Genomic DNA, 15,201 nt, shown 5'->3' with positions numbered 1-15,201 from the left:
TGCTGTGGAGTAGGCTGGGTCTAAAACTTGAGTGCTCCAAGTTGAAGACAAGAACTTTGTTCCAAGACTTGGATCTAACATCTTTGAAGTGGGCTTGAGGTCTTCAGCTACACCACTTAAACAGCAGTGAAGTCTTGTTGTGACTCAGATGTTGATCCTTCAAGTCTACGTGTTTGACTTTAAAACAGTTTTGCATTAGGAGAATTCACAAACTTTAAAAATCTAAGAAAGAACTAAGTGTGAGAGGAGGGTCTTCTCATGCCAAGCACAGGCAATCATAAAAGATGACATGGGATCAAAGGAATGGGGATGGGGTGGGGGTTGTCTTAGGCCTATGTCAGCAGAATTCTTGTCTGGTGGAGCATCTGGTACAAACATGGTATCTTACCTTCTGAGCGCCTTTGCAAGCCTCGTTAGTAAGGAGCTTCAAATGACCTTTTCTTTTTTTGGTTAGAAGATTATTTCTGTAAGGTAATTGGACCTTCAGGTTGAGCTTGTGTTATGCCCTGTTTTGTCTCTTACTGGCTTCTGCTGTTGTCCATTGGTCATTCTTCACAGATCCTGCTGTTTTTCTTAATCCTTGCAGATAAGTTAATGTTTTCTTGGTAGTCAAAGAACATCTGGGTAGGAAGCAGGTTAGCTATGCATTCTGAGTGGCTGGAGTTGGTGAAGTAGAAGGACACCTGCTTTTTCTATCAAATCAAATTTCCTAGAACCAGTTGAAGTTTGTAATCATTCATCTTTATTGCTACAAGTTTCCAAGAATTGGCTTTTGTATCAAATAACGATTAAAGGATTTTAACTGTTATTTAAGTTTGCTGATAATGGGACTTGTTTTTGAAATGCAACTTAAAATAATTTGCCTTTTGAGGATACTTAATTTGAAGATGAGACAATGGTTAAAACAAGAAGTGAACATAAAATGGCAAAATACCAGAAACTGGCAGTTGATTTCTGTGTCTCTGTTGACTTGATATAAGTAGTACTCCCATTAGACCAGTCAGGCAAGTCTATTTACAGGAATTGGAGTAAAACAAGATACTGTTTCAATTTTCTTGTTATTTTATTACAGACTTCAGTTTTATAGGTTTGTTACTAGTGATCATATCAGTGATCCAGAGGTGCAGTGTCTTTCCTTCTGGTCTTTCAAATGTTGGAGTTGCCATATGGAGTATGAAGCAAAAGATGTGACCCTAGATTGAAATTATTGCCATTATTATTTTATTTTTATTACTTACAATTTTAATACTTACAATTATTACTTTATTTTTATCACTCCCACTTAGAGATTCTGTTAATATTTTTTGAAGTTCTATATGAATTCTGGATGAGGGGGAGGGCAAGGCAAGACAGTGTTTAATATCATTATGGAAAGTGCCACAGGGACTCTGTGTACCGTAGTTGCTTGAACTACACAAGTAGGAAAAGGAATAAAAGCGATAATAACAGTAGGAGTATAGGGAATGCACATCAGGATTTTCTGCTTCCTTTTTTTTGTGAGGTAAGAACGTTATACCTTTTGAAACAGTGAAAAGAGCTTGTTCAGAAATATTGAAGTAAAATGCACCTGTAGGTTTCACTGAAACAGGTATTTATCATTTCCACTTAAAACATACAACCAACCAACCACACAACAGACTTGAAATGCCATTAAAAGCTTAAACTTCAAAGCATCTGCAAATTTTGAAGTACTGGAAATTAAAGTATTCCATAGTGTTACTTTCTTACCCCTTGCCTGTATAGCACTTTGGTTAATATGTGTTTCTTCAAATTAGTTTGTAGGAGCCTTGCCAGAGGCAGATTTGTGCCAGGACAGGATAGAACTAGAACCCTAGGCTGGAAAACTTTTTTTTTGCCTTTGGCGAAAGCCCAGACCTTACATCTGGTCATAGTGGCATTTCAGGTCTTTTAAGTTACAGATCTGCCTTCTGTTTTTGCACAAAAGCAGAGCATTAGCCACAGTTGGTTTTGATCTGCAAATTCAATGGCATATCCTCTTTACATACTCTCTAAACGAAAGTGGCTTTGACTTGACTTTAAGGTCTGTTGGTATTAGATTCTTCACTTCCCTGTCTCTGTTTTTCCAGAAGAACAATTTCAGGTCACTTAGGATGGAGAAAAGACTTCTGTATTTTAGTATGTGTGTCAGAGAATGTGTACAGATGGAGCAGCATCAGTTCTCAGTGAACCAGTGGCTTGTGTCAGAGTGAGCTCATCATGAATCTGCAGAGGCAGATGAAATCTCACTGGTAAGCATCCCTTTGTAATAGGGGATGCTGCTGTTATGGTAGTGACTATAAATGTGTATTAGTTGTTCATCATCATATCAGAAAGTGAAATCCTGTTTTATTCGAAAGCAGGATTTATTTAGACCTCTTTACTAAACAAAGTTAACTGAAGAACTCATTAAACCTGTCCACAAGTATTGTGTAAGGATGCAGTTCCCTACTTTCTGTAGGATGTTTGTATACTAATCAAAAAGAGGGAGAAAACCCCACTTTTATTAAGGATTTTTCAGGGCAGTTGGTTTATATGACTTTATACCTGGTTTGGGTTTGTTTTGTTTTCAAAATAATTTAATCCTGTTTGAAAAAGGAGATTTGTTGGTAATGGTGTCTTTAGGCCAGTAAAAGTAATGCATACTTCCAGTGTTGTGCTAGAATAGCTGTGACCTCTTAATAGGGCCATATTTTGTCATACCCTTCTAACACTGTGGTTTGCTTGTCTCTGTTCCTGAGCGCACTACGTTAAAAATTGAAGGAGCATCATTTTGAACACATCGTTCATTATCTGTAACCTAAGTATAAATGTACACACAATAATTACATACTCTGTAATCATACATAATGTAAAATTCAAAGAAGTGACAGCTTTTTTTCCTCCTTGGATTCAATCATATTGAAACGTGATTTCGATTTCTTGTATTCTTGTGGTTTTTTTAATTACAGTAGTTTTTACTGCATTTTGTAATTTCTGTTTAATCATTTCTAATGAGCTTATGACAGATTTTAAAAAGATGCAGATGTGCACATGCATATACACAGAGTGTGTTCCTCTCAAATTGGAGGAAACCGGCACTTTTAAAAAAGTTTTCATATTATTTTATAAGAAATTACACAGAACCTTGTGTTTTGGCCTTATTAACCCAGGAAGTATTACGTGGTGACTAAGCAGTGAAACAGTTTGCAACTAATACCCTTATAGTAGAATCTTTGCTGATTAAACTTTGGTCTAAAATGCGGACTAGCTTTGATTAAATACATTTTTTTCCAAATATTCGGTGGACAGGCATGGGGCCTCGATGAGTTCAGTCCTGCACGTTCTGTAGTCTTAAGTGTTTCATACATACAGTTTAAACTTAGATGACACTAGTTGAGGTTTCTTCTGATAATCTGTCCTACGCAATGTGTCTTGCATTGTTGTTCTGTAGTTCTAATACACTGTCAGTTCCATTCTGTATGAAGATCTAAAAATGAAGTAAAATATTTTCAAATTTTTTTTAGACTTCCAAAATTAAAATTGATTTCTTGCTAGAGAATGGAACATGTTTTGTTTTATATGCATGCACTCAGCAGAAGTTTTGTATAGCTAGCTATGCTACTGCTGAATCTCATTTATATTTGCTTTTCTGGCTGGGCAGAAAATTCCAGTTCTTCTGAAACTGGAATACATTGAGTGAAAATGCTTTCTAAATATTGCTATTAGAATCATAGAATCATAGGACAGTTAGAGTTGGAAGGGACCTTCAACGGTCATCTAGTCCAACCCCCCTGCAAGAAGCAGGGACATCCCTGACTAGATCAGGTTGCTCAGAGCCCCATCCAGCCTGGCCTTGAACGATTCCAGGGATGGGGCATCCACCACCTCTCTGGGCAACCTGTTCCAGTGCTCTACAACTCTCATTGTAAAAAAATTTTTTTCTCATATAGAATCTAAACCTACCTCCTTCTAATTTAAACCCATTACCCCTTGTTCTATCACAACAGGCCCTACTGAACAGCTTCTCCCCATCTTTCCTGTAGGCCCCCTTGAGGTATTGGAAGACCGCTATCAGGTCTCCCCAGAGCCTCCTCTTCTCCAGGCTGAACAGCCCCAACTCTCTCAGCCTGTCCTCATAGGAGAGGTGCTCCAGCCCTCTGATCATCTTTGTGGCCCTCCTCTGGACCCTTTCCAACTGGTCCATGTCTTTCTTGTGTTTGGGACTCCAGAACTGGACACAGTACTCCAGGTGGGGTCTCACCATGGCAGAGTAGAGGGGGAGAATCACCTCCCTCGACCTGCTGGCCACGCTCCTCTTGATGCAGCCCAGGATGCGGTTGGCCTTCTGGGCCGCAAGGGCGCATTGCCCACTCATGTTGAACCTCTCGTCTACCAACACTCCCAGGTCTTTCTCCTCAGGGCTGCTCTCGATCTATTCTCCACCCAGCCTGTATTTGTGCTTGGGATTGCCACGACCCAGATGCAGGACCTTGCACTTGGCCTGGTTGAACTTCATGAGGTTGGCATGGGCCCACCTCTCCAGCCTGTCCAGGTCCCTCTGGATGGCATCCCTCCCTTCCAGCGAGTCGACGGCACCACACAGCTTGGTGTCATCGGCGAACTTGCTGAGGGTGCACTCTATCCCACTGTCCATGTCGCCGACAAAGATGTTGAACAGGGCCGGGCCCAACACAGACCCCTGAGGGACGCCACTGGTGACCGGTCTCCACTTGGACATTGAGCCGTTGACCACCACTCTCTGAGTGCGGCCATCCAGCCAACTCCTTATCCACCGAGTGGTCCATCCATCGAACCCATGTCTCTCTAGTTTAGAGAGAAGGATGTCGTGCGGGACAGTGTCAAATGCCTTGCACAAGTCCAGGTAGATGATATCCGTTGCCCGTCCCTTGTCCACCGATGCTGTTACCCCCGTCGTAAAAGGCCAACAAATTGGTCAGGCACGATCTGCCCTATTGACTTCTATCAGGGGAAAAAGGTTAGATTCATGAGCAACTGCCATAGTGTTTCACTTCAGTTTAGTTTCCAGTGTGTTAAGAGTCTGTCTGTGGATGCTATAGAGTCAGTGATGGTCAGCCGGTCTAGCTGTCACACCTCTGCATTTTAGGATACAGAAAGACTTTTAAAAACAGTGACAGCTTTATCAAAGGAAGCAAAGAACTGTTTAAATTTGTTAATATTGTTTTAATCAACAGGTTAATTTCACTTGAATACAAGTAATTGATAAATGCAGAGTAATCAATCTGTAGTTTGGGCATACTTCTGTAATAGATAGTATTTTCACTGGATATATCCTGTTTTAACCAAGAGTCCAGCTCAGGGGTGTGTGAATATTTCTACTTACCTGACTAAGACACTAAGATTGGTTAGTACGCTCTGAGACAGCAAAATGAGCCTGGAGAACAGTCTGTTTCAGGTTTCCCCTTTACTCTAAGCTAAGCTCCAGGATTCTCAGATTAGTTGGAGACTGAAAAGAACTGAATATTTTCTTGTGCTAATTTTTAGGTTGTTTTAGAACAGCGGCATTATGAAACTGCAACTGAGATTTCTTTGAAGTAACACAGCAATGCATTATAAAGAATGCAATCCAGAAACATGACTTGTATCCTGATTAAACAACAAATTGTTGTACCAAGTATCTCTAAAAAAGCCACTTGGAACAAGTTTTTATTACTTCCGAGACTCATTCTTTCAAATCCTGCTGGGTTGTTTTTTTGTTTGGTGTTTTGTTTTGTTTTGTTCGGGTTTTTTTTTTTTTTCACAGCTCTTTTCAGCTCAATCAAAGAGGATTTTTGCTTTTGTTGCTGTGCTGCTAACTAGCACCATTCAAAAACCTGGCCATAGCCAAAAATCATGCACAAAACCTGTCTGGTTTCTAAAAGAGGCTGAAGGGCACAAGTGCTCTTTTTCAGTTCCCTCAATGAAAACGTTTATTCTTATTATTAAGAACAGTAAGTTATAGTATGCTGAGGTCCTGAGCTTTTTTGTTGTTTGTTCAAATAAATAATGTCTTTAAATTTGCAGATTGAAATTAGTTCTAGTTTTGAGAGGTGAAATGATAAATACAAAAGAAAAACTATCAAACATTCAGCTGTGTCTATGAACCATTAAGGGTGCTCTACAGAAATATTTCCATTCGATTCTGCGTAGGGGAAAGGTGCTGTGTTACTGCAAACTGTCGCTGCCCTGGGATGTGGGATTTAAATTGGCACAGGATCTCGGGAGAGAATCAGCCTTTTATGTCTGAGCTGTTAACAATATGCTGGCCTTTTCTCTCTAGCACCAATGACTGGTAATTGTTTCTCTCTGTTTGTTTTTGTTTGTTTGTTTGTTTGTTTTTTTTTTTTTTTCCAGTAAGGATGTAGGCAACAGCCTAAACTTTTTCCAGTAACTGTCAAGTATTGTCTGCTACAGTACAGAACAGACATTTTGCTGTTGAGTTTGGACAGTAGAACACTTAATGTGTAGTATTTGATGACCACTAATTCTCTGTTCTCAAAGCATATTGCTGCTATTACAATTGACTGTATTCTGCATATTGTGAAGCTAAGCTATATTATAGGGCGGCAAGATCTTTTTTTTGATTGTCTTCAGTTGCCCGAGTTTTTTAACTTGTCTGCCCCTCCTCCTCCTCCCTCAAATCCCCCTCTTCTAGAAACAAAGCCTTGTTTGTTCCTTCTCTGCCTGTGAGGTCTTTACAGCCTCCGCAGTGTGGGTGCAGAGCCCCTTATTTAAAGGCTTTCCATAGCCATGGAAGGTAAGGAACAGGATGCATTAGAGAACTGATAAGTCTGAACTCTAAGAGATAAATGAAGCTCTTTGCCTTGGAATTCAGAGTGCTTAAAGAGAGTTGTGCATGTCAGGATCATCACAAACCTGTTGAGGTATGGAAAAAATCAAATGGGCTTGTCTGATATATTGATAAGCATATTCTTTTGAGTGCAGGTTTCTGCAGTCATATCCTCAGTAAGTAACTGAGATCTGAGAATTAAAAACAAAACAACCACAAAACAACCCAAAACAAACAAAAAACCCCAAAGCAGCAACAACGAAAACTTTAAAACCTTCTGTTTTTTTCTGTCACTTAATGAAAAATTGTGTAGGAAATCATAGAAAATAAGTCTTGTTTCTGTTTCGCTTGAAAATAGCACACTCGTGTAATCAGCTAAGATGGCTGAAAATCATTCAGTATTATTACTGTTATTACTGTTGGTTTTTTTTCCACTAGTTCTGCATTTAGTGATGATGTTAAGTCAGTAAAATTCAGTTAGCAGTATCATCTTTTAATGTCCAAACTTTTAGTTTAATTTCACAGTTAAAAATAGTTCCTTTACATGAAAAACATCTCCATAGTCTGTCCTGAGACAGTTTAAAATCTTGTCAGTTTGAAGTCTTTTGCATTGCATTCTTGAAATAATAGAATGATCATAAAAATCCTTTTAGTGGATACTTGAATAAGAATTAGAAACTACATTTTTAGGTTTGATTTCTGAATAATTACTAAATCATAAAATAAAATTTTCTCCCAATATTTATTGATTAATATTAAGTATGCACTGAGGTCTCACTATCTTATGATATCTTGTTTTAGATACACTTTTTGTTGGAAACATTACTTCCAAAATGGACAGTAGAAGGCTTTTCAGGGATCTAGAATGAGGGAATAAAATCAAAAACATCAGACAAACATGATTTGTTTCTTACAGTTTTAATTGCAAAGTCAGTAGATAGGAAGAATGGAGCAAACTGATCAGAGAGAACAAGAATAACACAAGCAGCTGTCAGAAAGATACAGGTATATAAAATATGAAGAATTTGGCGTGAGAAGGAAGTTATTTCCAAAGCCGCATTTCAGGGGAGGAGAGACCTAGGGAAGTAATACTTGTGTGGTGCATGCAGGAAAAACAAATTCATAACATATTGAACTAATTAACATAACATATTCTAACTAATGTTAGAAACTTATATTTTTATGAGGTTATCTGTAACATGACTTGGCTGTGAACTGCATGAGGCAGGGACTCCAGATTATATGATTATGTACTTGGAGACTAGACCATAAAGGTGGCCTTTTAAATGAGAGAAAACTGACATTCTTCAGCTTTGCGTACTTAATTTTTACAAGCTAGGTAGTTTACTTAAAACTTGGATGTACTTCTTTGAGGTGATTAGAATTTTCTAACCTTTGTCTCTCTTTACTTTCCACTGTAATTGACCTTCCATCTTGTTTAATAACAGGGTTTCAGTCCTGGAACTTCCGAAGGGTAGTGCAGACTGCTTGAGTTGCAGAATGAGCTTAACAGCCAGAGAAGGCTTTGTTTTCTGTTGTCCCCTACTGACCCCTTCGTTGTCTGCTTTTAAGGTGAAGGAGGGTAAGATATAAAAAGCAAAAGGTATGGTCCTGGTTCCAGACTTGATAGGATTCTGGGTAAACAGAGAGGAGATACATTCCCCACTCCAGCAGTGTTGTGTCTAGCTTGTCTGGAGCTGCTAGGTGGGCTGTATTTTTTGCATTGCGCTCTAGCTTCAGCTTTGTCCTAATTTGGTAAATGTAGGTAGTTTAATTGCTGTCAGTCTTCCAGCAGAGATTGCCCAAGTGGAGGTCTTGGAGCTTGTAGTCACTGTTCACTACTCACATCCTTGCAGGACAGCTGTTGGTGCTGTTGAAACTGTTGCTTAACAGTTTCTGGTGTCTTGGGGCATAGGAACCTTCTGTGTTTGTTCATCAGAGGAACAGGCTGTCCTGTCTCTTCCCGTTGCTGGCCTGCGGACCACAACTCATCTCACAAAGCTGGTTGATTGCCTCATCCTGGTCATCTTCCTGTGGTTCAGTTTTGATGGCAAAGTGGTGCTGGATGTCTCGTAAGATCATCTGCTGGATTTTAAGATTTAATCACAGCAACATCATCTTGCTGCTATTTTTTTTTCCTCTCTGGGTCAGATTGGGACTTGCAGATTGGAGTCGAACCACCAACCCTTTGTATTCACTCTGTTGTTTCTACTTGATACTGGGATTCAGTTTCTATTTCTACTTCACCTATTCACTTACCTTTACAGGAAGTTTTATCTTATTTGTGATCACATGTATGAAGTGCTCTCACAAGTAACTACGTAAAAGATTATTTCAAATTCCTTCAAGCTATTTGACACTTCATTTTATTTTGACATGACTCATGAAAATGTGACCCACCTGTCCATTCCCCTATTGACTCTGTGCTGGACCTATGGAATAGTTGAAAGGGTAGACTAGAGAGTTGAGTCTGTAACCGTTTTCAACTTATTTTTGTCTTTTCTGTTCTCACTCCAGTGTGCATACGGCATTTCTTCTTCCTATGTTACCTCTCAATGAAAAGATGAGCTGTGGCAAAGGGAAAAGGGAGCAAGGCTGTGAAGCAACAGCTGTTTTTACTGCTAGTATGAAATAAATCTATTTAGGCTTTCTTGGAAAAGAAGAAAGGCGCTACTGCACCTTAAGTTGAATACTCAAAAGACAGGGGAGACTAAAAGGCTTTTCAGAGAAAAGATGATAGATTCTTTATGAGATAGTTCTCCTTTATGATAGTTAGAAGTACTAATATTCCAGCAGTCCTCGATATATGATGAAAACATTAATTCAGACTATAGAACAGATGGTTTTCTTTGCACCAAATCACGCTGTCATCCTAAAAGAACCTCATTCCCTCCTACCCCCCCGCTTAGTTCTCATAAACCATAATCCTCATTCCCAGAAAAAAAAAAAAAAAAAACACCAAACCCCACCACTCTCCCATCACTGCTTCGGCAAATGTGTTCTGCATCATAATGTGAATGTTAACGTATTCAGGCTGTTCCAGACAACAGGATGGACGGCTGATTCCAAAACTGAAAGCCCCTGAAAATACTGCCCTTGTAAAACATTCAGCCTTTCCCAGCCCTCTGTTTCATGATGGGAGCTCCAGTGTCTGTGTTGACTTTAACCATGCTAGTCTTGTGTGAGGGGAAAATCAAGCCTGTCAAGTAGATGCATCCCAGTCATACATTATTTTATCAAATAATATTGTCTTAGGTCTTGCTTTTATGACAGCAAGGGGAGGTGGGGTCTCATTGTGCGTTAGGCATACAAGACAACACTTTTTCTTCTCCACACTTGGAGAAAATGCATGACATACTTATGTGGGGTAAAAGAAAACGAAGCACTAGCAAAATGTTTCGTATGTTGGTGGCAGTATGTTTGGCTGTATAACTGACCTACAATTTCTGTATTGGCTCTAATTCTGCATGTCAAAATGCCCTAAATGGAGTCTGTAACACTCAAAACTTGATGTGCAAGTACATGAATGATTGTTGCGTGACCTGCACCGCATTAGGAAGAACGATAGCCTTTAACCAAATGTAGTTTGATATAAGTAAGTGAGATGATATGTTTTGTCGTTCTATGTGTTCTCAAGTTTACTGATACTAAGACTTCACATGAATAAGAAAAATAATTTGATACTACTTGTGTCTAAGTTGAGAATAGTTTATTTGGGGGGCGGGGGGGAGAGAGATCCTTCCAATTAAACTTGAAATGTTTTACTACCACTTTTGAAGTGTTTACCAACTTACACATTTAACTGTTTTCAGAAGCTTTTAGAACAAGTATGTACTCTTAAACATGAGGCTGTTGCATTGATTTCACAAGAACAACATGTGAGCATACATTTCAGACTCTGAACATCAACCTAGGCTGCATGTTTTATACTGTCATGGCTTGTAATTTTATAAAGCTTTTAATATATGCCTCGTAAGGATAGTACTTGCATGTATTTGTTTGAATTTCATTTTTAAATGTTTTTTTTTTTTTTTGGTTCCTTAGCCATGAATCAGCGAATCAGCCAAAGTGCTCCAGTGAAACAGCCACCCCCTCTGGCTCCTCAGAGTCCCCAAGGTGGAGTGATGGGTGGGAGTAGCTCCAATCAGCAGCAACAGATGAGACTTCAGCAGCTGCAGATGGAGAAGGAAAGGCTGAGACTGAAGCATCAAGAACTGCTTCGGCAGGTGAGGCCACAGGTTAGACACCTACTTCCACTATTACTTTTGTATGTTATGTTTTGTTTTGGCTAAGTTGTTGTTTCAGTGAGTCTTAAAGACCAGTGACTGTACAAAAAGCTTTGAGATCTAAAAAGATCTGAATTCATTCTGTTACTCATAGCAGCTTGATAGTGAACTTTGCTCTGACTTAGCAGACCGAAGGATTTTATTTTCCTTCCTCATTTCTCTTTCCAACAAAACTCTGTGAGAACAGGCTTCTTTACTGTTAGAATGACATCATGGACTGTTGATCTGATTGGATATTCCTCTTGAGAATATATTTCATATCCATTGAGTTCTGAGTCATGTAAAAAGGAAAGAAGTAGGTTCCCACAGCAGCTTTAGTTCTCCCTTTTAAGTGGAGGAAAGTCTGTCACTTCTAGAACCTGTCGCAGCCTGTAGGATTTCAAAGTACTTTTAAAGTTTATATAAGACACCTTGGGGAGACACCATGTTGCTAAAATCTTATCTGTTAAACAGTGAAGTGGAACAAGGAACAACTGTGAATCACTCATGCTGCTTTTTGAACCTGTGATTTTTCTTATACTGAAGAATTTCAAACTTTATAGTTAGAATGTAAGCTATTCCTTTCAGTATTTTTCTACTATATGACTACAGCTGTGGCAAATGTTAAAGTGTAGGACTGGACATTGGAATCTCTGGATATTGCATTTGAGCTTGACTTCCTTTTGATATTAAGCCTTCTGCTTCGATTTTTCCGTCTGAATGTTTTAAGAGTTACTGCCATCTGTGCTAGATACTTAGGATATTCTTTGGGTTTTCTTGACACTGCCAGAGAAAGCACTAATCTTTTCTTTGAGGAAAACCTTCTAAAATCTTATCCTGTTCCCTTTTCACTTTGGGTGATGGGCCTTGTATCAGGAGAGGATAATATCTTAATGTCCTCAAAGACAGCTTTTCTCTTTCTTCATCACCTGCAGTATTCTGTCCTGGAATCTGACACCTGTTATTCGCTTTGTAGTCAAGGCCTGTTTTGTAGGAATCTTCAACATCTCTTGGTGTGAGTTGGGTCATCTTTACAGCCATTACTTTTTATAGTACTCTAGGTAAGAATACATTGCAAAGGTGGCATCAGGACTTTCTCTCTGCTTAAGCACCTGGGCTTCTGCTGTTGTTCCTGCTTTGCAATTAATCCACCAACAATCCCTGTGCTAGCATGCTTCTAGATAGGCCTTCTAATTGTCTTCTTCCCTCGGTTGTCATTGAGAACCTGACTAACTTTGGACCAGGTGACAGGCAGTTCCCTTCATGTTGTTCTCCCTGGTCATTAAGCTTATCTGTCAAATATGCATCCTTGATAAATCTGTGAGTTTTGTTTCACTGTGTCGTGGTTTTCATAGTTTCTTAACTCCCTTATCCTGTCTCATCTGGCCTGTCTTAGGGGCTTGATACTACAAGATGGTGTTTATAAGACAGCCTGCATAGGCAAACCATGCAGCTAAAGTAATTTTTATCCATCTTATTTTTACTCTTAGGCATTGCGGAATATCAATCCCAGCACAGCAAATTCTCCAAAACATCAGGTAGGCTCTTAACTGATGTTTCAGCATAATTAGAAAAATGAAAGCATTAAATTAGGCTAGCAGGGGAGCTTCTGCTACATGAAGGCATTCTAAGAAAGAAAAACCCCCAAAAAACCCCAAGCTCTGCCAAACACATTTTTGAACCATTTCTCTGGTCTCAACCCAAACGTTGTTTTTGAGTGCTGCATTAGCACAACTTGATATCAATATTTAGAAGCAAAAGAGGAATTCATTGCACGTTTTTTTTTCTGCACTGAAAACAACCTTCTTGTTCAGCATTCTTGAGGATACTGCTGTTCCAGTCCTGATATCATCAAGATGTGTATTTAAAGCAAACCTCCCATGATATCTCAGGTAGTCGTTTGTGACTTTTAAGTACTGTACATATGAATGTTCTTACCAGTTTGTTTAAACAGGTATGATCTTAAAGAAGGATATCAGTTCATAGTAATTTGAAATATGATTTTTGAGCATGTACAGTGTAAGAATTATTTAATAGACAAGACTAACAAAATAATTGCTATGGGGATATAATATGTAATTATTTCATTTTGACATTTAAAAGGCTTCTGCACAGATACATTTCTGTATAGGAAACAATTCTGAAAAGCTTCCCAAGCTCAGACCAAGTGAAAATTGGTCAAAATGTGAAGCATGATAGACAGTTTAATGCAGATGTTTTTTAGGCTCTTAAAAAGTTGAATATGGAACGAATCTCTGAAAGGGTGGATTTATGGAATATTCAGAGATCTTATTGCTTGCTATTGCTAACAGTATTCTTAATCTACTGATTGTTAGGAGATTATTTGTATTGGCTTGTATTGTACTTTGTTTTTTCTTTTCTTGCACTAGGCAAGAAAAACAGAACAAAAAAAAAATCTTGTGTTTGGAAGCCATGAATACTAGTTTACTACTGCATTCTGAAGAGTACTGCAAAAATTGTATGTTAGTTCTGAGAAGATCATCTTCAAAATAGGAACCTCATACCTTAAAAACAGTACTGACACCCTGGAAAAATTACTTTATTTGGCAAATCAGTATGACTCTAAAAGCATTTGAATTGAGATGTAATAATTGGATTCATTTACAGAGCATTAACCACATAATGATCTTGTTGATCAATATTAGGTCCTATTGTGGAGGAGAAAAAAATTATTTTAAGAATTGCTGGTATACAAGGGAATAAACAGAGAAGCACACTCCACACCAGTTGGAAACACTTTATCTTCTGCCACAATTAGGTCATTCAGAAGGGATGTTTTCCTTACTGAAAGCCAAAAGCGTATTCTGTGTTTTCTTGTATGCCTGAAGCCCTGTCGTACAATTGTTCACTCTTGCACAGTAACATCTTCCTGTTGCCACCTCAGAAATACACAGCAAATTGAGAACTTTGGGATCATTTTCGTACTTAATAAGATCAGATTTTTGGAATCTGTCTTAAAACACTAAAAAGCTGCAAAAACTCAAAGGGACCTTCTTGATAATTCATTAAATGTATATGTAGTGGTCATTCCACTTTGAGATGAGAACTGATAAACAGATTTAGGCAAAAATCAGGACTCCAGTTATTCTTGAACTGGCTTCATACCAGGCTCACCTGTATACTCACCTGATTGGGATGAATTTTATTAGTCTGCACTTGCTAATGAGTCAAGCTGTGTTTGAGTGGTCTGGTGGACAGAAAAGTAGGCAATCATGTCAACTTAAAAGTTCTGTAATATTAGATTATTCATGTTGTATCATCTAAATGTATTTTTTGAGTGTTTTCACGTGTCGCTTCAATAATGTTATGAGCAGCCACATATGGAAGAAGGTTCTTAGAGAACTGCTCCTGAAAATTGTTCTCTGAATGCTTCTTGAGGCCTTATACTGCAGGGGCAAATGTTGTCTGTCTTCTCCAATAATACTGTTACTGAAGTCCCAGTCTGTATGTCCTATCAGGTCATGGTCAACCTAGTGAATATGTGAAAAATCTGTAGAAAGAACAAACATTTCTTTGGTTAACTTTTTTCTTTTTGACAGCTCCTTTCTTTCCTTTATAAATAAATTAATGAAGTTTAGAGGAATTATGTGCTTTCATGATGATAAAACTCTGCTTGGGAGAAGAATAATAACTTATCTTGCTAAATTTCAGTTTTTTTTTTTCTTTAAGGAATACTGAAAAGGAAATCTTTGTATGTTCAGTGGTCTTAATTCTGGGAAGACTTAAGTCTATTTTAGAGAAGGATTGTCAAGGTCTTCCATTTGTAAAGAAATTATGACACTAGCATTCTTGAACCTTGCCTCTAATGAAGTATCTCTTTTATATGGATTTAAAAAACTGATAAATGTTCCTTAGCTTCTAACTGGATCTCTGAACTTTTCTTAATCACAGAATCAAATAGATTGGAAGGGACTGGTGGAAGTCATCTAGCCCAACATCCTGCATCCAGCCCACCCTCCTCGACGTTTTTGTCCACATAACCTAGATACAGTGCCGTGGTTGTGCTGGTATTTCAGAATCATAGAATGGTTTGGGTTGGAAGGGATGTTAAGGGTTGGAAAGAATGTTCCACCTCCACTGCCCTGGGCAGGGACACCTTCCACTAGACTAGGTCACTCAAAGACCCGT

The 15,201-nt window shown here is 38.6% G+C and overlaps 1 protein-coding gene across 4 annotated transcripts in view; it reads left to right on the top strand.

The window, feature by feature from the left end:
• Positions 1-15,201, top strand: part of YAP1 (Yes1 associated transcriptional regulator) — a 91,004-nt gene that overhangs the window by 58,580 nt on the left and 17,223 nt on the right. Inside the window, exons 5-6 of one of the 4 annotated variants that reach the window (XM_086739597.1) lie at positions 10,832-11,013; positions 12,543-12,590. In XM_086739597.1, coding sequence (XP_086595723.1) covers positions 10,832-11,013; positions 12,543-12,590 — 230 coding nt within the window. Of the gene's footprint in view, positions 1-10,831; positions 11,026-12,542; positions 12,591-15,201 lie in introns of all 4 variants that reach the window. The other 3 variants (XM_086739596.1, XM_086739599.1, XM_086739598.1) reach the window with 3 other exon arrangements.

The sequence above is a fragment of the Chlamydotis macqueenii genome, chromosome 1 (genome assembly GCF_036417535.1).
Source record: "Chlamydotis macqueenii isolate bChlMac1 chromosome 1, bChlMac1.mat, whole genome shotgun sequence".
NCBI classification, from domain to species: domain Eukaryota; kingdom Metazoa; phylum Chordata; class Aves; order Otidiformes; family Otididae; genus Chlamydotis; species Chlamydotis macqueenii.
The sequence above is the reverse complement of the archived record's forward strand: the minus strand, read 5'-3'. Positions and strand labels throughout refer to the sequence as shown.